General features: G+C 35.0%; 2 protein-coding genes across 4 annotated transcripts; one reads left to right on the top strand and one right to left on the bottom strand.

The window, feature by feature from the left end:
- Positions 1-15,390: 15,390 nt before the first annotated feature.
- Positions 15,391-21,457, top strand: LOC111810777 (fimbrin-1-like). The gene is made up of 15 exons (XM_023697558.1): positions 15,391-15,908; positions 16,125-16,243; positions 16,322-16,492; positions 16,574-16,812; positions 16,908-17,079; positions 17,160-17,198; positions 17,303-17,371; positions 17,458-17,574; positions 17,703-17,914; positions 19,284-19,439; positions 19,614-19,813; positions 19,977-20,134; positions 20,220-20,316; positions 20,457-20,548; positions 20,871-21,457. The coding sequence occupies exons 2-15, from the start codon at positions 16,157-16,159 to the stop codon at positions 21,123-21,125; spliced, it is 2,064 nt and encodes a 687-aa protein (XP_023553326.1). The 5' UTR covers positions 15,391-15,908; positions 16,125-16,156; the 3' UTR covers positions 21,126-21,457.
- A 1,270-nt stretch (positions 21,458-22,727) lies between these two features.
- On the bottom strand, positions 22,728-26,098 carry LOC111810796 (serine/arginine-rich splicing factor RS40-like). 3 transcript variants are annotated; one of them, XM_023697588.1, is made up of 6 exons: positions 25,895-26,098; positions 25,622-25,732; positions 24,485-24,597; positions 24,107-24,366; positions 23,097-23,903; positions 22,728-22,980 (listed from the first exon to the last, which is right to left on the bottom strand). In XM_023697588.1, exons 2-6 carry the CDS (start codon positions 25,725-25,727, stop codon positions 22,956-22,958), a joined length of 1,311 nt encoding a protein of 436 aa, XP_023553356.1. In that variant the 5' UTR covers positions 25,728-25,732; positions 25,895-26,098; the 3' UTR covers positions 22,728-22,955. The 3 variants fall into 3 exon arrangements, with proteins under 3 accessions (XP_023553356.1, XP_023553357.1, XP_023553358.1); XM_023697589.1 differs by lacking the exon at positions 25,895-26,098 and adding an exon at positions 24,807-25,167; XM_023697590.1 differs by lacking the exon at positions 25,895-26,098 and adding an exon at positions 24,807-25,150.
- Positions 26,099-26,227: the final 129 nt, after the last annotated feature.

The raw sequence follows: 26,227 nt of genomic DNA, 5'->3' as shown, positions 1-26,227 counted from the left end.
TTATTTTTTTACTTTTTTTTTTTTCCTAAAATCCTCTCTCTTTTATTTTTTTTATTTTTTTTTTCTTTCTTTTAACTTTAGCCTTTCAATTTTTAATTCACTTATGAGATTTTCTTTTGCCTTACTATTTCCAAATCTATCTCTTTTGATTATGTTTTCTAAATTTGGTTTTTTTTTTTATTTGATCGGTTTGTTAGATGTTTCTTTTTCCTATCTTCCTCTCCTTCATCTATCTATTCTTTTTTTCTCTGATCAATTTTCATGACAAATAATTTCTAAATTTATAACTCAGAGCTAAAAAATTGCTAATATCCTTAAGAGAAAGAAAAAATAAATAAATAAATAAATCTGACTACTAACATTTTCAAATGACATCTCTCTTCCTCTGTCTACCATCTTTTCATTATCTACCTTCCATCTCTCCATTATTGTATAACCATCTCTCAATTATATGCATTTTTTTTTCTACAGAATTTTTTTTTTTTTTGCTGAATTATTGATATTGAGGGAGGTATTTTAGGGGATGGACGGAGAGATTAAGGGAGGTGGTTATTTTTTTTTTTTTTTCTTTTCTTTATTTTGTTATTTTTATTTTAATACACACACTCTCATATATATATATATATATGTATATATGTATCAAACCTAACGGGGCGTCACACTTTAGGACATAAATTCCAACAATCTCCCACTTGCACTAGAGCCGGTCTCTATACCCAACATGTTCTCCGACTTGCCCTAGAGAAGATGAGACATGTCTCGTAATCCTAGACATTCTAGGTGACCTTCAAACACTTTAGAGCGTAGAGAGCCATTTTATATAAATCAAAATAATTATAAGTCATCTTGGTCACTACCACGATGTTTTCTCTCTAAATATCATTTTTTATAGATTGATCTTTTATAATTTCCTTTATATTAGTCTTTATATAACTATCATCACAATGAAAAGTGACAAACTAAATCACATCTGAAACACCTCTTAAATGTTTAAGAAATTATTATAGTCATACAAGTCATTTTGTTGCTTTAAAAGCAAAAAATATTCCGCTTGTATACCATACTTCACAGTCTAAGGTAAAATTGATCTTAACATAAATTTGTCTAAATTTATGTAACTAGTGTATCACTTAAAGATCAAATCTTTAACTCCATACACAAAATAAAAAATTCTCATTATCCATCGATACTCTAAGAAAACTTTAATTTTTCACTTAATGGTCATACCATTAGTTTAACTAATATAATCTAGCTAACGGTATATTTAACGTTAATTCTCATATATTCATTAATTGTCTCTCACTCAAGAAAGATAATTAATTATACCCTCAATATTTGAGGTTACTTAGGATACTATTCCTCTGGCTTCATATTTCAATGATCATTATTATTCTTTGAAGTCTTGCATCAAATATTTGACAACAATTTTGTCAATATAATATATATGAGACAATATTACCATTTATCCTTAATTATCCCAAATCATTTATTTGGAATTGGTTAGATTACCGCCTTCATAAAAAGTAATAGGTTATCAACATTTAAAAAAAATTTGAGAAAATCCATTAATCAAGTAATGATTTTCTCGATTTATTTAAGGTCATAGGTTATCAAACCTTCTATTCAAAAATCTATAGGTTAAATTCATTTCAAAAATGAACTTTACTCGTTTAGTAAACATTTTAGTTTTGATTTTTAATAATAAATCCATATAATAATATGTGTAGATGTATGTTCTTAGATTTTTTTCACAAAAGAATTCTAAATATTCATTTAACAGTATACTTTAGCTACTTTATCCCATCAAGTTCAACTCTGTGATGTCTCACATTGGTTGGGGAGGAGAACAAATCACCCTTTATAAGAGTGTGGAAACCTTACCCTAGCAGACGCGTTTTAAAGCCTTGAGGGAAGCCCGAAAAGAAAAACCCAAAAAAGACAATAACGATGAATCTGGGTTGGAACTATTTAATTAACATTATCGCACCGGGTTAAAGGTGTATGTTCTTTTATTCGAACTTCTTTAGAAATTATATTTGTCATACAAAAATGTTTCCCTTTAAGAGTAGCCTACACTTAGTATTGAAATGTAGTAAATTAAGTTTACATCACTTCCATAATTTCAAAAATTGTCTCATACATAATTTCAAAGGCAATTATGTTCATTATGTAATCCCTATGGCATATCATATCCTCTCATTTTTTCTTGAACTTTACAAAAAAAAAAAAATAAATAAATAAACTAAGTTACATTTTTATATATGGAATAATCATCGATCATATTGATAAAATATTAACAATATTCTTTGGTTTTTGCATTTATTAGATTGGGTCAAAATGCATAAGCCCAAAATGCTCGGTCAATGAAAGTTCAATGATTATCTTGCATGAAAAGCAAGATCTATAGACATGTAAAGTAATTAATTCCAACGTTTATAGAATTACCTTTTACTTGTCTTTTCATTTTATTCAATTTGACATTAATCAAATGAACGGTCAAAGATAAGTTTATCTTTCTGAAGGAAACAATTTGTCTTTTTATTCTTGATTCTCTAATCATGAATATCTCAATATTTCGTAGTACAGTAAATATTAACATTTTAACACATACTTATTGTACTTCATATGGAGTGAACATAATTTCAAACAATTTTGAAAATATAAACTTTAATAGCATACTATATAAACTATTTGAGAAATTGAATTTCTTTTATAGTTACTAAAAACACCATATTCAACCTTTAGTAACAAGTTTTATTTAACGACATCTTAATTTCAGCCTCTGCACCAACTGAAATTGATTTCCTAGTGTCAATCAACTGAAACAATCTCAACCAAACATTATACCAGAATAACTCTTATTCCTATAATATTTAGTTACTGTTAGTTTGGTCAAGAACATGATTAACAACCTTAATGATCTCTTCGTAAATGTAACTCATCGTCACTGTAGGGGAGGTCAAGTATTGGAAATAAAATTACTATCTTATTCTTCTCAAGAGTTCACCCTGATATTGACCCATGCAAACACCTTTCATAGGGGAACGGTCCAAAATCTGCCACGAGGCTTCACATAGATCTCACGTTATGAACGAATGATGGAGACCATAAGATATGTTGACACATTTCTTTCTCTCATTTACTATAAATACTTTCTCAAAAGATTCACCGTAATATTGACTCATGCAAATTAGACTAATCTCATATATCTCAGTTAATTTAAAAACATACATTATGCACAATTAAATTTAAAAAAAAAAATCAAAATTGACCCATGTATCTAGTATATTCTAGAAATTGAAAATGAATTAAATTACAACTCGTAAGAAGATTCCAATTTTAATAAAATTAAATTATTAAATTTGAATATCTTTCCCTTTTAAAATAATTTTAAATTTAATAAAATTAAATTTTAAGATCTTTTTCTTTTAGAATGATTTCAAATTTAATAAAAAATAAATTTTAGTATCTTTTCCTTATGACCTTTCCAAATATAATAAAATTGGGACCTTTCTAAATATAATAAAATTTGTTTTCTTTTAGAACAATTTCAAATATAATAAAATTAAAATTTAAAATTTCAACTTAAATGTAATAAAAATAAAAAATAAAAATTGGAACCATTCCAATAGTAATAAAATTAAATTTTGAGATTCCAAATCTAATAAAATTAAATTTTGAGATTTGCGTTTTGATTTTTATTATAAATTAAAACAAAGCAATAAATAGGAGATTAATTTTAGAAACCCTAGCTTGTAAGACTCGTGAAGTATTCAAACATGTAAAAGTTGTTCAACATTTCACTAGATCTTCGTTGTTATGACTCGAACACAAGGTCAAGGCTTGCGAGAGCATCTTTAAAAAAAATCCTTTAAGGGATTGGAGAAGAATAGTTTCGAAAATTCTCGGGAGATGTAATTTCAGTAACGATTACAAAGTGGGTCGTATCAATAGTTTTACGAGGATAAGGCACCCAATCTGATCCATGTACTATAGACTCTTTAGGTTATTACTTGAACACAATCCTTTTGTATGTCAACCACATACTGTTCAAGATTACATTAATAACCTTGAATTTTCATATCATGGATAACAATAAATTACAAATAAAATAATAAAAATTATTGTTAATAAACTAATTAATTAATTACGAGGCTTTAGGGCATAAATCCCGACAGTACCTTCTAATCTCCAAGTTGCTGACATTTTCACAAAAAGTGTTTCTCGACCTCTCTTTGAATTTTTCAGATCAAAGTTTTACGTTCGTTCAAATCTGACGCTCAGCTTGTGGGAGTGTTAAGGATATTTGACCGTTTATTAATGGCAAATATCGATATTTGCCTTACATTATGACTTACCATATTTTCTCTTTTACTAAAGGTAAATATATTGTATTCATTTATTATTCTTTTCTTTTATTGTTATTTCCATATTATTTGTAATATACCATAATTCTCTATTCTCTGAATCATTATAGATAGAGAACTTTTATCACCATTTAGGTCGAGTGAGTTTAGCAAATATTCTCAACCCTAATTTTACTTGAGTCTTACACTATAATCAATATAGAACTGCAAAGAACCATCCTTTTTCTTGATAAATAGCACTAGGGCTCTTGAGAACGAACACTTGTTTTGATGAACACTCCTACGGTCTCCAATAAATTATACAACCGTCACGCTAGCAAATAGTGTCCAAGCTCCATAACTAACTAGCTTCTTTGCCTTTAAAGTGAAGATCATCTTCGATATGCCGCAATAGCTCACTCTCCTAAACTTGAAGCTCTGCCCTATGGGCAGTCCGAATAACACTTCTTCTGGTGACCGCCAATGATTCCATAATTCTTAGCCAACCAAACCAATCCATGTCAAGAATGATATCAAAGTCGCTCATGTCCGGTACGTCTAGGGGTTTTTCTGACATTACTACCTCACAAGTTTAGTCTCATTCATCTACTATTAACACTTCTCTTGGTGAAGTACACACATAACCTATACCCTAAAGGCTCTAGTCTTAATCATGAATTTCTAACAAAAGTAGCAAAAGTAAACAACTATGTTCGAACCAAAATCAAAGAGAACGTAAGCAAGGTATGTTCGAACCAAAATCAAAGAGAACGTAAGCAAGGTATCCATCCACTAGTAAAGTACCAGACACCACGTTGTTGGTCCTCTTCTCTCGAACTTCCTTAACTTCGTAGTACGAAGAACAACACAAAATTTGAAATTTTGGATATTTTTCTATACTTGGTAGATCGAGGAAGAGGTCGACTCGGCCTGTCCGGTCACCAATCAACAATCATTCAATTAGTTATCTTGCCAAATGTCGAATCTCTATTGGTCATTGGCAATAATGTGGTCAATAAGTGGCCCAATTGAAAATTTGTCCTTTTGGTGGGTTGGTTTTCTAATTTTCATATGTTTTAGGGCGTCTTGAGGATCTTAGAGTAATATCATCTTTGCTTTTCAACACAAATTTTGAACTTCTTGAAGATTGATTTTTCGTTGTACCCTCTCTACCAACTTGCATTAAACTCATTTTTATGTTAGGATAGTTTTCACTCTCGTAAGTAATATGATCATCTCATAAGAGATATAGAGGAATATCAGAGTCATTAAGTGCCGAATTCGAATTCCAAATTTTGATACGAATCCTAGACATGGGTAATTACATAAACATTGTTTATTTAGAATGGATATACGTTGTTAATTGCCACGGATATACATTTTTATTATTATTATTTTGTTTCTTTTAAGTTTATCAAGGTCACACCATATTTACATTTTTATTATTATTATTTTGTTTCTTTTAAGTTTATCGAGCTCACGCCATATTGCAATTAAAATATTTTATAGTATTTTTATTTTTGTTATATACAAATCTTTAAACTAATCATTTGTAACGACTCTAAATTTTCACATACTCAGAGTTGTTACTAACGTCTCATGCTCATCTATAATGCAGAAATATAACTCTTATATGAACATCATTTATAACGTAAACTTCAAAAAATGCTTAAAACGACTTCTTCTCTCGAAAACGCAGTTATGGTCTTATGTGTTTAAATACAAAATTTAGAAAAAATAAAAACTAATACAAAATAGTTTAAAACAATAAAAATGCAAAACAATCTATTCTAACTTAACACTGGGAATTTAAATATGAGTCTACCCTATGCACGTGTCACGGTCTCTACTTGCAATGCCGCCGTCCTCCGTACAAGTGCGCCTTGCCTTTACCTGAAAATGATGTGGCACACTGCCTGAGTATTTCAAAGAATACTCAGTAAGTGGCCCCACTATAGGAGGCCATGTAAAAGCAAACACATGCAATCATGATTTAGGGACCTATTTCTAATCATCATAAGGGTGGCCTCCAGTCTCGGACAAATTGGATGTGTAGTACTTCCCTATACACAACTCACGCGTGCGAGTGTGAATCCCTAGGGCGCTCGCACACCTCTAGACCCTTTAGTCAAGCTAATCTGTAGCGACGTTCGCAGGTCCACGGAATCCCATAGTGTCATGCGCCCCATGAACACCCTCATCTGTGCGCATTCGCGCTCGTGCACATTCGCACTCATCATCCTACTGTGAGCGTCCGCACTCATCATCTCTAGGGGAAGTAGCCCTATGTTTATGAACATACAATATGCATGATATCCCTCTAAATCCATCGACGTCTCTTCTGACACAACCCTCTAGTCTCATCTCTTTGTTACTCTAGGTAACACATACTCGTGGATATTTATATTAATATCATTTTCATGCTCTTAGGGTTGTGTCCTATGTCGATCTAACGACATGATGCAATATGGCACTCATCATCGTATAGCATGCTCAATATGAAAAACATCATCATATTAAGTTAAACGACACGCAATCATCATACTCATCATATTGCCATAAAGTGCATCAAGCATACCAAGTACGTCATTCATATAACATCATTATCTAACGTCATCAAGTCATCATATAACATCATCACATCATCATCTAACGTCATCACGTCATCACATAACATTATAACATCATCATATAACAACATCACATCATCATCTAACGTCATCACATAACATTATAACATCATCATATAACAACATCACATCATCATATAACATCACCGCATCACTATCTAACGTCATCACATCATCATACAACAACAACACATCATCATTTAACGTCATCACGTCATCACATCATCACATAACATAAAACATAAATGACACGTGCAAGGGCACTGGGCACATGTCGTCATACATAAGACAAGTCTTTCGATCCAGCCGATAGTAAGACCACTTACCTTGTAATAGCCCAAAAAATAAATAAACAAATAAACAAATAAAAATAATTATAAAAATAGTTAAAATAATAATAAATAAAGAAATAAAGAAAAAAAAAAACAAAAACAAAAAATTGGTCGAATCATTTCTTGAAGAACGATAAACTTGATCTCGAATCTTTTCTTTCCTCTTCACAGGAGAAAATGGAATAATCGGGAATCTCAAGTAACTGGCCAAGCCGTTCATGCAGTTATACACTCTTCGAATCAGAATCCATTTTCTAAAACATTCTGGCTTTCCTGATTTGAATCGCTACCTTGATCAAAACTAATTCAATGACTCTAATATGCGAATCTAAATACAACAAATCATTTTTTTTAAAAAAAAAACAAGCTTATAGCTTAAAAAATACCATATGCAACTTTCATATTAATATCCAAAATCTTCGGTACTAACACAACAACATAAATGGCTATTTATAATCTTAAAAATAAATCTTAGAGTAATTTATAGTTAATTGAAAAATCGTAACTCTCATGCCCATCAACGCCATCTTGACACAATCGCACTTTTGAAGGCAGTGGACTAGCGATTGTGCGACACTCACTTTCCAACGACAAGTGAGCTAAGCCAATTTGTTCTTGCGTCGCCTACGGCCAAGCGACGTATGATCGAGCCTCTAGCCTCGATTTTAAAAGAAGATTTTAGAAAACGAGGGTAGAGAGAGATTTTTGAAATAGAAATTTTTGAAAAAGACGTTATATAAACAAGTAAAAGAGATAACAACAGCTTACCACCTTGGGCAGCGAAGGGAGAAGTTTACAACTCCTTAAAACCTTAAAAATAATAATAAAACCTCCTCAAATATGTATGGAATTTTACATGATTTTAAGGTGAGCCCAAAAGAGTATAGGGCCCAGTTCACCGCTAACCATGATTTAAAAAATTGGTCGGTTTGTATGTTTTGTTTGTTTCCGGACAGCAAGTCATTGGTCGGCTTTCTTTCTGACGAAGACATGAGGTCGGTGGCTGTTTTGGGTTTCTGTGACGCCAAAAATTACGTGAGGACACCATTAGAGGTTCATCTTAAGCTATCGTCTTGAGAGCCACATATTTTGTAGCTTTTCTTAACAAGAAAAATGAGAAATCATTCTTCAACGTTGTAAGTTCGATGTCTATTTAATTTATAAAATATGAATTCGTCTTAAACGGTACGAGAATCCTCATTTAAATAAAAGAGGGACTAGGGAGAGTTTTAATTGGTTGATATGAACGGAACTAAAATTATATTCTGAACTGATTGATTGAGATTGAGATTGAGATATGTATTTATTTATTATTAATTACGTGAATCAATAATATGGTTATTTAAAATATGGTTTTTATTATGATTTTTTAATAATTGTATTTAGAATTATCAATTTATAATCTTTTTCTTTTTAAATGTTATTGTGGTTTAAAAAATTTTAAAAATAAAAAATAATAAGAATAACTGAGAAATGTTCCCGAAAATTTGATCCCCATAAAACTAAATAGATAATTTTAATAAAGTGAAGATTAAAATAGACGGACAAGAGTATAGTTACGTGTTACTCTTGTGGAAAATACACATTATGCGGCAGAGTGCCACAATAAGGAGCACGATGAGGAGGCAAAGCTCACATTCACGGATGATAAAGAGCACGCGTTGATGTTGAGTGTGAAAATGCTCGACCTATTGATACTCAATGAAGAGAAGATTATGGCAAACCTTCTCGTAGAAGGAGAAGACCAAATGAAGACTAACATCTGGTACTTAGAAAATGGAGCGAGCAACCACATGACCGAAGATCGAGCAAAATTCAAGAAACTTGATGAGATATTCATTGGAAACATGAAACTTTGTGACAGATCAATTGTTACCATCCAAAGCAAAGGATCCTTCTTGTTCCAATGTAGAACGGCGATCAACGTCTATTGACCAAGGTGTATTACATTCTGAGTTTGAAGAGCAATATTGTTAGTCTTAGTCAAATGACAGAAGAAGGTAGTATTGTTCAGCTAGTCAGCTCGTTTCTCAAGATATTCAACAGAAACAAAGCCCTATTGATAAAATGGTCACAGAATCACCTGTATAAGATACTTGGCATTGGTTGCAAGAAAGGGAAGAAGAAACCAATGGGTTGGGAGAAAAAGAAATCGAAGAAAAGATATAAGAAGAAACCAGAGACTGCTTCAATCAGCGAAGTGCAACCTATAAATCAATATGTTTTATCGTACTTATCATCTCAATCAAGGAGGTCTAGAGGAAGGTCACCAAGACATAGGAAAATGAGACTTCAAACTTGTAATCTCCGCTAAAGAAGCCAAGAGGCAGACCTAAAAAGAAGGTGGAAAAACACACGAAGTTTTTACATGTAAACCTTATGATAAATTCTCTGCACAAAAGAGAGGAGCGGAAGAAATTGCATGTTACAGAATTAAAATTTCTTCCAAAGAAGGCAAAGTTGACCAGGGACTAAGCAAACTTGATACTAGAGAGTAACGTGCAGACATTCTCACCTAGACCACCATATTTCTTAATTTTGGTCTAAACTCCAAGTATAGACTATGGCTCTAAATTTTTTTGTGGTCTAAGATCAAACTTCACCCACTTGTTAGAAAAAAAAATAGTGGTCTAAAATACAACTTTGAACCATGGTTTTAAAACACTATGGTCTAAGATCTAGCTTTGAACTATGGTTGGTGCTGAGTAGCATTCGTTCTTAGAACATAGGTTATTTTCGGTGACGAGTTGATGCTAAGCTGCTTATTCACCATTTTGCATCTTTGATCGGCATACCTTGTCTGTAGAACTTAGATATTCATAAATAAACAATTTTTTTATGCTAGTGACCCATATATATGGAGTTGATCCAATCAAAACACGATTTTAGAGATTTTTCGGGAGAAGACCAATTTTTCCACAAACCCTAGATTTACTACGATATATAGATTTCTGTGGATAGAAAATTCCAACAATAATGATTGAGAATGAATTTCAGGTTCGATAATATCAAAAAATTATGTGCTATATTCCAATTGTGAGTATACTTTGGTCTATTAAAATGACTATAGACAGCTATTTAGAAAATTATGGTCTATCAAAGGTTAAGAAGCGTCGACTAAAATGCAATTATAGATTACGATTAAGAAAATTTGTGGTCGATAATTCTTATGGGGTTACTATATAAACCAATATAAATGTATATAAGCTATGGTTAAGAATAATTGTGATACATAATCCAATTATCTAGTGACTTTGGGCTACAATTAAAAAATTATGGGTTAAAATGCAACTATACACTAGATTTAAGAAAGCCTAGGTGATTTAATGTTAAGTTTAGTTAGATCAAGTGAAATTGTAGGTTAAGGAATCTATCGACTTCTCCATACATATCAGATTCATCCTAGAACTCGTAATATATGAGGGCACTCTGAATTACATACAGATAAGATAATGACGAGATGAACCATGAGAATAGAAATCGAAGGTTCAGTACACTCAAACCTTGATGGGTGACTTGCACTCTTGAAATAGGAGTGAGTTGATACATGAACTTACGAGCCTTGTAGAACCAGAATAACTCACGTCATGAAATTAATTAGCTTCAAGACCTTGATAGTACACAACAGTTAAAATGTTGGGATTTATCCCCTGAAGCCTTTTAATTAATTATTTAGTTTCTAACAATAATTTATATTATTTTATTTATAATTTAATTGTTATCTCTGATATGAAAATTCAAGGTTATTAATGTAATTTGGAACATTATGTAGATGACATACAAGAGGATCGTGTTCAAGTAATAACCTAAAGAGTGTATAGTATATGGATAAGGTTAGGTGTCTTATCCTGGTAACACTATTGATACGGTCCACTGTGTAATAGTTACAAATGATTTGATCCAAATCATTCATGTGGAGACATGTGAGTGGGGATATCCTATACAATGATTTGTATAAGACTGGACCAAGAAATATTTAATCTCTCTTTATAAATCCGTTAATTAAGAAGATTAATATTGCACGATCATATGCGACTCAATCTTAATCCTCGGTGAGTTATGAACTACTTCCTGCGAGGGCGTGTCTTTTAATTTACATGGGTGAGAAGGACTCTTTTAGCCCATTCAATGTGCCTACAATTTTGGAGACTTGACCAAACAGGGAGTTGGGAACATAATATCATGAGATGGAATTCACTCCTTCCCATGTAAGGAAAGTAGATGAGTTGTTCTCTTAAGTACTGATTTCGGGACTTGAACAATGGGGTCTCACCCTCTCATTGGCTCGAGAGGGACTTGGTTTATGATTGGATCATAGACAAATTGTTCATTAGGTGAAAGATGTAATTACAGGGGTAAAACGGACTTTTGACCCAGCTGTAATTATGAACAACTCGTGAATGATCGACTTGCTTGTAACGATTATATCAATGGACATAACTTGTTCTACCGTGCATAAGAGTGCAACTCTAGGTCTATAGTGGAGTGACCTATAGTTAATGAATGAAAAATTATTAATTAAAGAGTGCAACTCTAGGTATTTATTGTATGATTGATGTTTCTTGGTTCATATCACATATTATGAAGAGAGTACGTTGTGACAAGCAAAGTGACAACCCTCAAGTGGCGTCCAATTGCCCACGCAAGGGTCTAGACAAGTTCCATGATGCGTACGAGGAGGGCGATGCATTATCCATCACACCACATAGAGTGTGCATCGAAGCTGGAACGAGACATAAGCAAGATAAGGGCTAGAGATAGGCTTGTTGAAGGGTCGGGTAGGGCCCCAAGTGTTAACCTTGAATGTCAGGGTTCCGAAGGGAATTTGGGCATGCAATTTTGGAGTCAAGTTCGTTCATATAAAATATGAAAGCTCTCAAAATTTGGTGTTAATCGAACATCGGAAGGATGCTCCACGACAACGTATGACTGCTCGCCAAAATGACGTCTACCCGAGGAAGATTGAAAATGTCTTAAAATGTACTATAGAGGGAGACATGGTGTCAGCTCTTCACAACCCCTAGGCCCTATGGCCAAAGCGAGCTACTCTGTGGTAAATATGTGTGTCACAACGAGGGCAGGCGTTGCAAGACGAGTGTCCCAAGGGACATTTATTGAAATTAATTTTTCAAGGACAGTACCAGATGGCACAGATGTGTCGATGTTGCATCCTAGCTAATGTGTCAGAGGTTGAATTATACACTCGCTATCCAAAATGGATGCCGTAAATGGTTTAGCATGGACATGGGAGAGACCAATGCTCAATAAGAACCCAGATGGAAGGATGTTCAGGATGTCCCAATGAAATGGTCAACACGTGAGTCCATCTCAAACAGATGTGTTCGAGCAAGCCAAGATGGTCAAGCTGTCTCAAGACATGGAATGACATCACGATACATGGGTTGGGTAGTAAAGAACCAAGAAGACGATGAGATGCGTTGTTGCTTATGAGAGACCTCAGTTAGAGTAGAAGCAACTTCACCTAAGGTCTGACAAAGCCACAAAGTCAGACGAAAAATGTGATTGAGGTTCAAGTTTCCCTTAAGACTTGTTGTGAGCGTGTCAAAATCACAACACTACACAATTATAAAAGTACGACCGTGTCAAGACATATGTTCTCATAGCTCTTTTCCTATCATCTACCTAGTGAATTGTATTAGGTGCATTAGTTGGTATATTAATCTCATAGTTTAATTAGAATTTAAATTCTTGATCTTGATCTAGTTCATTAACAATTTTGAAATAAGAACTCTAAACAGATTCTTTGACAACGACCCCGAAAATTTGTTGCTTATGATAGCGACGCTAAAACTCAACATATGCAAGTATACATAATTTCGTGCAAGAAAGAGTAAGTAATTTAATTATATCGAGAAAGTCGATTAGATTTTTTGTTTCAATTTGATACTTAATTGAAATGATTCGTACTACCGATAAACACTAGCATAGGTGGTATGGTGTCGATAATTGGAATTAATATGTGAATAAAGAAAGCTAAAAGGATGATAAGTAAGGGATTTAATGAAAAATTAGATTCAACTAGAAATGTAATGATAGTTTATATAGTTTAGATTTCGATTCAAATAAATGAAAATTTAATTAATCCAGTTGATTTGTGGGTTCCCAAAAACTAGATCCCATTAATGTGAATTAATTCGAATTTATGGTTGATTTAAAAATTAAAAAAAAAAATTGTTTGCTAAATTTTATTTTATAATTATTTTTTATTATTTATTTTCTAACCTCTTTTATTTATATATATTGAATTTTAGTTAAAAATAAATAAATAAATATTTATGAATAAATACTTTACTCTCATTAAAAATAAAAATTTGAATAAATAACCGGAACAATCTGAATTAACCAAAAAAAAAATTGTACATTATGATAAAAAAAATAAAATCATATTATCCAATCCAAACCATAGAGGTTAGGTTCGGTACGATTTCTTTTCATTTTAGATTGGGTCGAATTTTTAGTAAACTAAAAATTCGGGTCAGCTCGTGGATTGAAATTTTTTTGGTCGGGTCAACTCAACTAACTCGAAAATAAGGCTCTAACTCAATCCAACCCTTACGTATCATCGTACTTTAGTTATTACTGTAACAGGTAGGGTAGATAAATATGATTTTTTTAAAATAATTTAAATAATAATTAAAAAGGAGAAATATTTAATTATTATATTTAAAAATTTGAAAGAGTGAAAGTTAAGGTAATAAATATTTAACCAATAAATTAAAATAATTAATTAAAACTTATTTGTGAATTTGGGTGCCCACCTTGCTTCCATTCCTTGGAGTGAAAGCAACTTATGGTCCACCGTCCGAACAAATCTATTGGGCCCCACAGGCCCATTCTTTTTTATTTCTAAACTCCCAAAAAAGACATTCTTACCCTTTCTCTCTTTTATTATTATTATTTTTCCGAGTATATCACCCGGTATACACGGGTTGAGTTGAATTGGAAAACATTCTAAGTCCAGCCTGAAACTTCAAGTTGGTTGGATTAGTCACCCGAACAACCTGAAATAGAGTTCACAACTCAACCTTCTATTTTCCAGTTGGGTTGGTTTGGTTGTTGGATTGGTCAGGATGACCCAACCAAAAAAAATGTCAATTCGTGAATCGGCTCGAATTTTTAGTTTTTAAAAATTCAACCGAATTCAAATCGAAAAGAATTCTGATTCATGATTTGAGCTTGATAGTCTTAATTAGTTAGATTCTCCAGTTTGTGAACACACTTATATGGTATTACTTGTTTTATTGAATTAAATCATTTTATGATTAATACGAAAAAAAAATTATTGATTTTCATTAATGCCAATGATGAAAAAGTCAAGAAATTTAAATACAATTTAATTTTGCATTGAATTAATGAATTTATATTTGTATTCATTTATAATATTAAAAAAATATATATTACTCCCCTTTAATTTAAATTTAAAAAAAAAAACTAAAAATATTTTAATTATTGATGACGTGTACATTAGTATAATATTGAAAATAATAAAAAATAAATAAAGAAAAAAATATAATTACATTATTATAATAGCAAAACAAAATCATTTTCAATATCTTAATATGATTACAAATATTTTTTTTCAATAAATATCATTTTGGTAATTAATAATATAAGAAAAAATATTATCAAAAATTGCTTTTTATTTAAGAAAAAATCAATTTTTAAAATTTATTAAAAATATTAAAACTAAATTGGATAATTTGAGAGGACAATAAAAAAATAAAACAAGTCTCGTAGTAGAACGACAAAAACGATACTTTAATCTAAATTTTTTTTAGCGTATCCCATTTTATATTTAAAATTTATGTAACTTTTATACTAATAAGCATAAATAACTGATCAAACGAGCATAACTATTAGCATGTATATTTTGTCATTTGATATGAGGGTATGAACAACAGCCAAGACGAGCATAACCATTAGCAATTGACACGTATGAACAACTACCAAAACGAGCATAACCCGTTGACAATTAACATGTATTTTGACTGTTGATGCCAAATTCGGGTCCAATAATGTCCACAAGAAACACCACAAATCACCACTAAATCCAAGAGCATCAAATAAACACATTATCCCAAAGAAAGATCTTAATCACATGGGGAGAAGAGAGAGAGAGAGGGGATGCGCCTGATTTTCATTTGGGTATCAGAGATTTAATGAATGATGGAGGCTAATTTGGGTGAAAATAGGGTTTAGATGGGAATGGGATTGAAGATGAAGATGAAGATGAAGATGAAGAGATTTTTGCGTTGAAGAAGACATCAAACAGGTGTTGCCCAAATTTGGTGAGTTGTAAAACAAGAACAGCGACTTGCCGAACATCATACCCTGTTTTCTCTATTACCTATCTCACCCTGCGCGGCGCTTTTCTTCTGTGTTCTTGCTTCTCCCAAATCACTGCCCCCATTCCTTTTCCTTCACACACTTTGCCTCCCTATTGCTCTCCCACCAAGAAACATATTGATCCCTTTTCTTCTCTCTCTCTTCTACTAACTTTTGTTTGAGGGCTCAATAGTGTTCATCCATCGGAAAGAACGGAACCCACTTTTTTCGCCGCGGATTTTGGTCTCTAATCGGTATGGAATTCTGGGTGTGCTTTGGTTTTGTGTTTTCTAATGGATTCGACTTGTTAATGATACGATTATGATTGTTTGAGTTGTTGTTCTTGTTCTGTTTTTGTAATGGGATTGATTTCTTTCGCTGTTCTTATTATCGGAGAATTGATGATTGATGTCTTGTAGGAATGGTTTTGTGTTTGGTTTCGATTTTAATTCGAATTTTTCTTCTGCAAGATTGATTGTCTCCACATTTAAGATCTGTGGAGATGTCTAGTTTTGAAGGCGTTTTAGTTTCTGATCAATGGCTTCAAAGTCAGTTCACTCAAGTGGAGCTTCGAAGCCTCAAATCCAGAGTGAGTGTTGCATTTTTGTTCATTTGCCTTTGAAAATGTTCTTGAGATGATCGATTATGAACTGCCCGTTTGTTTTAGTTTATATCGGCTAAGAATCAAAATGGAAAAGTGACGACCGGAGATTTGCCACAAATAATGATGAATTTGAAGGCATTTAAAGAAAGGCATAGTGAAGAAGAGATCAGGGGAATCTTGAGCGAGTCAGATCCTCAGTTGAGCGATGAAATTGATTTTGAATCCTTTCTCAGGGCAAGTCTATTCTCTGTTTGTACTACTTGACTCGTGTTCATATTTTTTTGGTTCTCAAGTCTTGATTATGTGAAACGACAGGCATATTTAAACTTGCACGGTCGATCAGCTGAAAAAGTTGGTGGTGCAAACAACTCATGGTCGTTTCTCAAGGCTAGCACAACCACTCTTCTTCATACAATCAGTGAATCGGAGAAATCGCTCTATGTGGCTCACATAAATAGCTATCTTCGAGATGATGCATTTCTATCGAACTATCTCCCATTAGACCCGTATTCGAATGATTTGTTTAATCTTGCAAAAGATGGAGTTCTTCTCTGGTATTTGTGTAGGGGTTGATGTTTTCTGTTTTTCTAACTTAAACGAGAACCTCGTGTCTCCTGCGGTGAGCTAACGTATTTCGATGACAATGCAGTAAACTTATCAATGTTGCTGTACCTGGGACAATCGATGAACGAGCTATCAATACGAAAAGAGTCCTCAACCCGTGGGAGAGAAATGAAAACCATACTCTTTGTCTCAACTCTGCCAAAGCAATCGGCTGCACAGTGGTTAATATTGGTACACAGGACTTGGTTGAAGGACGAGTATGTTTATATACCCGTCATCTTTCTTTATTAGTGTTACGATTGTCATAAAAGTTTGACCGAAAGTTGATCTCTTGCAGCCGCATCTGATCTTGGGATTGATTTCGCAAATTATAAAGGTTTCTTCATTACATTTCGACAATTCTTTGAGCTTCTGGTTTCAGAAGTGATTTAAACGACTTTTGTATCGTTTCATTGATTTCGCTTGTTATGGAAACTTCAGATCCAACTATTGGCCGATCTTAACCTGAGGAAGACGCCTCAACTTTTGGAACTCGTCCAGGAGAGTGGGGTAAGGGGTATAAATTTGTCGTGTGATATTTTGTCGAAATCTAATTATCAGTGCTGTAGCATCACTCTTTACCGTGTGCTTTCCAGGATATCGAGGAGCTTATTAATTTACCTCCCGAGAAGATTTTGTTAAAATGGATGAATTTCCACCTTCAGAAAGCAGGATACAAGAAACCTGTTTCAAATTTCTCATCTGATCTGAAGGTAGTATGGCTGCTCTGCTTATGTTACCGTTCTTTCTGAATTAGCCGACTTTAACGGTTTTTATTATATTGGAAATATTTGAACCCGGTACTGGCAAACAGATAGTAACTTTTGATCATATCACGTAGGATGGAGAGGCTTACGCTTACCTGCTAAACGTTCTTGCTCCCGAACACTGTAGTCCATCCACATTGGCTACTAAGGATCCTAATGAAAGGGCAAAACTTGTACTTGATCATGCAGAAAGAATGGATTGTAAAAGATATTTGACTCCGAAAGATATTGTTGAGGGTTCATCCAATTTGAACCTTGCTTTTGTGGCTCAAATATTTCAACAACGGTAAAGTCTTAGTAGGATCTTTTATGTTTCTTTCAATTATTACTTTGTCTTTGATCCTGACTCATACAGATGTTGATGGAATTGAGGAAAGTTTGGTGATTACTGTTATCACATGTAAATGGATGAAACGAAAGAGAAAAAAATAGTAGTGCCCTTGTGTGAGATCCCACATCAGTTGGGGAGGAGTACGAAACATTGTTTATAAGGGTGTGGAAGTCTCTCCCTATCATACGTGTTTTAAAAACCTTAAGGGAAAACCCAAAGAGGACAATATCTGCTAGCGGTGGGCTTTGGGCTGTTACAAATGGTATTAGAGCTAGACATCGGGTGATGTGCTAGTGGAAGGCTGAGCTCCGAAGGAGGGTGGACACGAGGCGGTATGCCAACGAGGACGTTGGGCCCCAAAGGAGGGTGGATTGTGAGATCCCACATCGGTTGGGGAGGAGAACGAAACATTCTTTATAAGGGTGTGGAAACCTCTCCCTAGCAGACGTGTTTTAAAAACATTGAGAGGAAACCTGTAAGGGAAAGCCCAAAGAGGACAATATATGCTAGCGGTGGGCTTGGACTGTTACAAATGGTATCAAAGTCAGACACTGAGCGATGTGCTAGTGGAAGGCTGAGCCCCGAAGGAGGGTGGACACGAGGTGGTATGCCAGTGAGGACGTTGGGCCCTGAAGGAGGGTGGATTGTGAGATCCCACATTGGTTGGGGAGGAGAACGAAACATTCTTTATAAGGGTGTGGAAACTTCTTCCCAACAAACGCGTTTCAAAAATATTGAGGGGAAGCTCGAAAGGAAAAGCCCAAAGAGGACAATATCTGCTAGTGGTGGACTTGGGCTGTTACAAATGGTATAAGAACCAGACACCGGGCGATGTGCTAGTGGAAGGTTGAGCCCCGAAGGAGGGTGGACACGAGGCGGTATGCCAGTGAGGACGTTGGGCCTCGAAGGAGGATGGATTGTGAGATCCCACATCGGTTGGGGAGGAGAACAAAACATTATTTATAAGGGTGTGGAAACCTCTCCCCAGCCGACGTGTTTCAAAAATCTTGAGGGGAAGCTCGAAAGGGAAAGCCCAAAGACGGTGGACTTGGGCTTCGGCTTCGTCTTCGGCTTCGGCTTGGGCGGTTACACACATGCTTCCTTGCCATTATATCTGTCACATGTTTTATATATTGTGAGCTCTGCCTCAACAATTCGTATGCTTTTTTTGCCTTGCGTCTTGGCTCCACATATCCATTACACCTTACAATGCCTCATACTTCAAAAAAGAATAGATATACGTTCGATATCGATTTGACACTCCCATTCCCTTGTCTATTTTACGGTTAATTCACGGATAGATTTGGTTCGTTTTGTTCTGCAGGAGTGGTTTTGCAGTAGATGGAAAACAAGTATCGTACGCAGAGATGATGACGGATGATGTACTAACTTCTAGAGAAGAACGATGCTTCCGGCTCTGGATAAATAGTCTTGGCATTGTTTCTTACGTTAATAATGTATTTGAGGACGTCAGGAACGGGTAAGAACGGCATGGCGTAATCCATCAGTTTTAGAGTTGCTAGTTTTAACGATTTTTTCGTCGTGCGGGAAGTAGTAACACGATTTAGAGAGGAAATAGAAAGAACTCCACAAAATATTGTTGCCTGTTTGGGCTACTCTTATCAATAGTTTGAATGTTTTAATCCTTATGCAGATGGATACTCTTAGAAGCGCTCGACAAAGTTTCTCCAGGGTCGGTTAACTGGAAGCATGCATCAAAACCTCCTATCAAGATGCCTTTTAAAAAAGTTGAAAATTGCAATCAAGTTATCCGGATCGGGAAGCAGTTGAAGTTTTCGTTGGTTAACGTGGCTGGAAACGATATCGTACAAGGAAACAAGAAGCTCATCCTTGGTAATCCTCATTCATGCATTTTATAGCTTCCTCGCTCGAACGTCCACTGTGTAGCTCGGTTCCACATCTTGCACCGTCTTGAATGGATAGTTGAGAAACACTAGTCGTTTATCAAGCTTCCTTGGTATGATTGACGCGTTATATTTTCTCGTGTTTCGTGCAGCTTTCCTATGGCAGTTAATGAGATTCAATATTCTCCAACTTTTAAAGAACCTAAGATCTTACTCTCGAGGAAAAGAGATGACAGATGGTGACATTCTGAAGTGGGCAAACAGCAAAGTGAAGGGCACGGGAAAGTCTTCTCAAATCGAGAGTTTTCGGGTATGAGGAAGCGAAAACACGTTATATTTACCGCAGTAATTTGATTTAGAAGTCAACAATATTGTAACTTGGTAATTTTCCTCAGGATAAGAGTTTGTCAAATGGAATATTCTTCCTTGATCTGCTAAGTGCTGTTCAGCCTAGAGTGGTGAATTGGAACCTTGTTACCAACGGTGAAAACGGTATATTTCATCGTTCTTGAAGTTGAACTTTCGTTTCATCTCGTTTTCTAACGCATGCTTAGCTTCCCGTCTCGAATTATGCTCGTGTAGTACAAATCACTGTTTGTGAATCCTTACCCTTTTTTGTTTTCTCTGGATAGATGATGAAAAGAGGTTAAATGCTACCTACATTATCAGTGTTGCACGAAAGCTGGGTTGTTCGATATTCTTGTTACCTGAGGACATAATAGAGGTAAGATCAAACTTCGATGCGGTATGGTTTATTTCTCTCGTAATTGTAACAGTTCAAGCCCACTGGTAGCCGATATTGTCCTCTTTGAGGAGCTTTAAACCTTGAGTGGAAGCCCAGAAAGGACAATATCTGCTAGCGGTGGGCTTGAGCTGTTACAGTAATACCGTAGCACACTTACCGACATTTGAAACCGCGCAAGTAGTAAGAAAAAGATCGTTTTTCGTATGGTTTCGCATCAGATTTGGTTACTTTGTTTGTTTGATGAGCTGATCTGCCAGCCTCTCTTAGAATTGTGGATATATTTGTGTTAATATTATGGCAGGTGAATCCAAAAATGATCCTCACATTAACAGCCAGCATTATGTACTGGAGCCTTCAACAGCCTGTTGAAGAAATAGATATCTCTCCTTCTCCTGCCACAGCGAGTACCATTACGGATATGTCGACCACCTCATCGATAAACGGCGAGGACGAGAGCTCCTCTCTCTGTGGCGAAGTTCTGAACTTAAATTTAGACGATACTGGCTCTGATACCACGGTGTCCTCCGTGATTGAGAACGAAAGGGATCTCATGTGACGGAAGAGTCATTGGAGTATGACGATATGAATATACATGGACACGAAAATAAAAAGGCGAATTTAGAACACAAGCTTCGAAGAAAGAGGCAAGGGTGTGAAGAAAGAATAAAAAGGAGAAGAAAGATTTTGATGAACAGGTTTTTTGCATTGTAGATAGCAAAAAAGTTGGTTTTGAGAAAGGAATGTTGTTCATATATAAGAAGTTAGGATTAGTTTACATATTATTGTAAGATTGTTAGTCCTTTTCTGGTTACCTTTTCAAGGGTGAATCTCTATGGAAACTCAGTTTACAATTTACCTTACTCAAATAAGCTCCCTTTTCTTACACTACTTTCACGTGCTCGCCTTCGGTGTCTCATCTGAATCGTTTCTGAATTCCTTCGTACAAGTTGTAGATTGCATTATAACGATTTGAAGATAAGAATCACATAAAACGATCAACAGTAGCAAGAGAATTAAGTCCTAAAAAATTTTCATAAAAGTTGTGTGAAATAACTTATATGAATTCAACCTCGAATCTATTGCATCTACTTGAATGAGCTATTTAGGTTAAGGCTAATCAATTGCATCTACTTGAATGAGCTATTTAGGTTAAGGCTAATCAATGCACAAGAAGAGACAGAGAGAAGATGACATGAAAAGTCTCTTTATAATGTTAAGATGACACGAAAAAAGTGTCAAAAGGTAAATATCCAAATTGCATTTTTTTAGAGTTTAAGATGGTAAAACTGGTCAAAGTTGTCATATTTAAGACAATTTAGAGCATTTAATTATTGTGTAATTAATTTTTTATTTGTTACCTCTTAATTTTTTAATTAACATTTTTAAAGGTTTGTAATACTCGAAAATAGAGATTAAAACTTGTTTTGTGAATCTCCTTTGGTGTTGTCTTTCTTTTCAAATCTTGTTTTAAGATCATAGTTTAACCCATTCATTGGATGAATCTTGATCAGGTAATTTTAGAATAAATCATTTTGGGATCTAAAAATTATCATTTTAGATTCAAAATTCAATATTTTTTTTTTTTTTTTTCTAAATAACCTCTTTGTTGGAATCACTTAAAATTAATATTTGGCCAGAGATAAAATTATGCAAAATATAACATACTAGAATTCATGTCATAAAAATAATAGATAAAAGAAAAAAAATGGTAGTTAGAAAATATATATATATATATATATATAAAAATTTGAAGCATATGAAAAGTTTGTCATTTGGTCGAGGATCATTTTGAAGGAAATGAATGATATGGATCCAAGTACCATCCCCAGATGAGCTATTACTTACAAGAAGATTCAAGAGTTGATTCCAAAGATCTTATTTTAAACCCTAAACCCTAAAATATTAATTGTAAAAAAATAATTAGTAATAATTTAATTAACTAAGTTATATTTTTAGGTATTAGGAAACCCATATCATATTTAATCTTGGAAGTAATGACGACACATATTCTGTAACTATCATTTTCATGGCACAATCCAAGGCAGAGTAGTTGATTGCCAATATCCAAACGAGAGTGATTTTGAGGATGACAAAAGTGTGTTAACAGCTAAACCAAGCTCAACCTATTCATACCCCAAAAATACAAGTTGATTCACTTAGGACAACCAAATATGGATCAGGGTGGTTCTGTTAATAATTTTGATTTTGCAAGCATAGAATAATCACTCGAAATTAAAAGCGCGCCACAAATGTAATTGGAAATCACAATGCAGAGTGTATCGTTTGAATACATGTTTGCTACTCATCAAACTGATTACACAACCAAACATACCCTGAAGCAGCAGATTGAGATCCACATACCTTCACCTTCTACTACATCATATCATCATTCCTCTGCTTGTGGTGAACGGCTGCGACACCGGGTAAAACACGAACACGAACACGAACACAGGCATAAGATGAAATTTTGGAAAAAGAATCGAGAACAATAATAGTATTCATAATAAAACAAACTCCAAGTACAAACCTGCTATATCCACGGCGCTTTGGGCTCTGAGTCGTCCCACCATAACTGGGGCTATCCACGGGTTCGGGTTCGGGTTCGGCTACTACTGTATTCAGCCGCTGATCATGACCATTGTCTGGGTTTGACCTCTCTCTATCGCGAGGACTATAGCTAGTGCCACGTCCATCGGTAGTAGGACTCCCCCTTTCTCTCCCGTAAGGACTGCGGCTTCGGTCGCGGACTCGGTCATCATTTGGTCTTTCCCTCTGATGGGGAGGGCTATGGCTAGGGGCCCTGGCATGGTCGCTCGATCTCTCCCTCTCTCTCCTAGAAGGACTCTGATTAGGACTACGACCACGACCATGGTCACTTGATCTCTCCCTCTCTCGCCTAAAAGGACTCTGATTAGGACTACGACCACGACCAATGTCACTTGATCTCTCCCTCTCTCGCCTATAAGGACTCTGATTCGGACTACGACCACGACCATGGTCACTTGATCTCTCCCTCTCTCGCCTATAAGGACTCTGATTCAGACTACGACCACGACCATAATCAGGAGAACCCCTCTCCCTCTCTCTCTCCCTCTGATAAGGACTTGGACTACGACGACTTCCATAATCAGGACTAGCCCTTTGTCTCCTATATGGACTACGGGTAATACCATTGCCATAATCAGGACTTCCTCGCTCTCTTCTACAGGGACTTGGAGATCGTCGTTTTCTATCGGGAGACCTATCACGATTCCTATCAGGACTAAACCCATTTCTCTTCTCGTCGTCATCTCGAACAGCGTATTCCACTGAAATTACTCGATCCATCAATTTGCTGTACAAAGTAATAACAATTAAAAGGCATATCAATAACTTAACATGTATATAAAAGGCATCTAACGAGTGCAAATAGCAATGTAATCTTCCTTCAGATTGTCTCAGAGAGACGAGGGCAAACGGGGATCAACTCATACCTTCAATATAATGACCTTAATACTCACATAAAATGCGTATACAATTCAATGATAGAAAGCTCACCTCATGTTTGTAAGCTCCAATGCTCTAGTGGCATCCTCTTGCAATTCATACTGGACAAATGCAAAATTCCTTCGAATCCTTACACTCAATATCTTACCATAAGGATCGAAGTGCCTCTCCAAATCTCTTGTCCTAGTATGATACGGGTCAAAGTTGATAACAAATAAAGTCTTCGAAGGTCTTGTGTTCGTAGAGGATCTCCTCGAACCTCCTCCACCTCCACCACCTCCTCCACCAGGTCTTCTAATCCCACGTTCTTGCTGCAAAGCAAACGAATGATTGACCGAAATACAATTTGAAGATACAGTAAATAATGTTCCACAAAGGGATGGACAGGAAAGAGTCCATTCGAAGTTGTGCCATATCAATGAACATTACTTTGGTCCACTCAACACGTAGTCTGCGGCCCTTTCGACCAAATTCTCTCTGATCAAGTGCACGGATAGCATCCTCAGCATCTCTCTCATCCTCCATGTAGATGAAAGCAAAGCCTGTAAACCAATCAAACAGAAAAAAACTAATTATGGCATCTGTGTGACACCAAATAATTTTTCCACCAACGAATTCCTCAAAATCCAATGTCAATTTTCTCCCTATTGAAGAACACAATAAACCACAAAAATTTCTTACCACAAGAAAGAAATATTCACAACCTTCGTGAAATCTATAAACTAAGTTACCAGTGAATTTAGCAACAGACCTTGTGTATGAACTAAGTGATGTCAAGGAGCAATAATCCAAAACAGGATGTCTCATGGTAGGTCTACAAATAGAAAGTGCCTTCTCCATTATTCTGCAGGCTCAGCTGAGGTTGACAATGTTTCAACCTTGAAACAATGTATGAATTGTAGGCATGCAAAAGTCATGAGGAATGGAAACTGGAAAGCAAAGTGTCGGAGGAAAATGTAAGATAGTAGTAGTAGTGCCATTGAGGATCGGTATGAATCGTCGTGGAAACAAGAAGAGGAAGCTTGTCACAGACGGAAAACTCAATTCCGAAGAGCCATCATTAACCAAGAGGATTATGAATATGCGAAGAAAATCCTGCACCAAAGAAAATTCTGGCCAAGGCGGTTTAGGATTTAAAACATACACTCTTCTTTTCTCAAATATGTTTTTAAAAACCCCCAACCAAAAACCCAACAAAAGTCGCCTTCTCCGGTTTCCATATGCTGGATGATGCCGATTCGTACTGCAACGCACCAAATGCAATGAGAACGACGACCTCAAACTTTGGGGGAATTTCCAACGGTTGAATTGCCTTGCGGACGTTGTATCCACACTTTCTTAGCGGGTTGTAAGTAACTTCGATAGTTCAGTATATTGCATAGATTCAGAATTTGCAAGTGCCTCGTATCGACATGATACAAATTTAACGAAACTTTAAAATTAATACAGGAATCATAACACAAACGTCCTCTTTTGTGTTTCTGATATATGTCTGGTAAATTTCTCGTTAAAAAAAGGGAATTCAAACACACACAACAGAAAAACATGCTATGGATAGAAGCTCACCAGATTTCATATCTACTCTATCAACTTTTCCATATCGACTAAACAGTCTTTCCAAATCAGGCTGTCGAGCATCATACTCAAAGTTTCCACAAAAAATCGGCTTCATACTACCTGTAAAAGATACCGGAAAAGAAAAATACAACATTTAACACATCACTCTCACAATATAAAGACAACAACAAAAACAAACAGGTCCATCAACAAGAAAATTATTTGAAACTAATCTTAAGAGTAAATAACATAACGAAAGATCCACAACAACTATGCACTTACCGCTTCCAAACAAATCGACGAGTCTCAGCCGAAATTCTTTTCCGGAAGTGAAGAGTTACAGGCCGCCGTGGATGGTATGCTTGCCGCCGGAGGTCGATTGACGCAGTGTGGATTGGGCGGAAAGGCTAGGAGTGAGAGGGTACCTCGGGAGGACTGCGGCTGTGGAAAAAATGGGAGCTTTTAGGGTTTTCTTTTTTTAACCCTAATTTTCATTTACAGCCAATCTCGAATAATTTCAAATACAGAAATAAATTTTTTTTTATTTTCTCCCTTTTTCATTAAAAGAAAATACAAAACTAATTTCAAAAATAAAAATTATTTTATTCTATTTTT

Source organism: Cucurbita pepo, chromosome LG14 (genome assembly GCF_002806865.2).
Source record: "Cucurbita pepo subsp. pepo cultivar mu-cu-16 chromosome LG14, ASM280686v2, whole genome shotgun sequence".
In the NCBI taxonomy this organism is placed as follows: Eukaryota; Viridiplantae; Streptophyta; class Magnoliopsida; order Cucurbitales; family Cucurbitaceae; genus Cucurbita; species Cucurbita pepo.
Note: the sequence above shows the minus strand (reverse complement) of the source record. Positions and strands in the feature narration are given on the sequence as shown.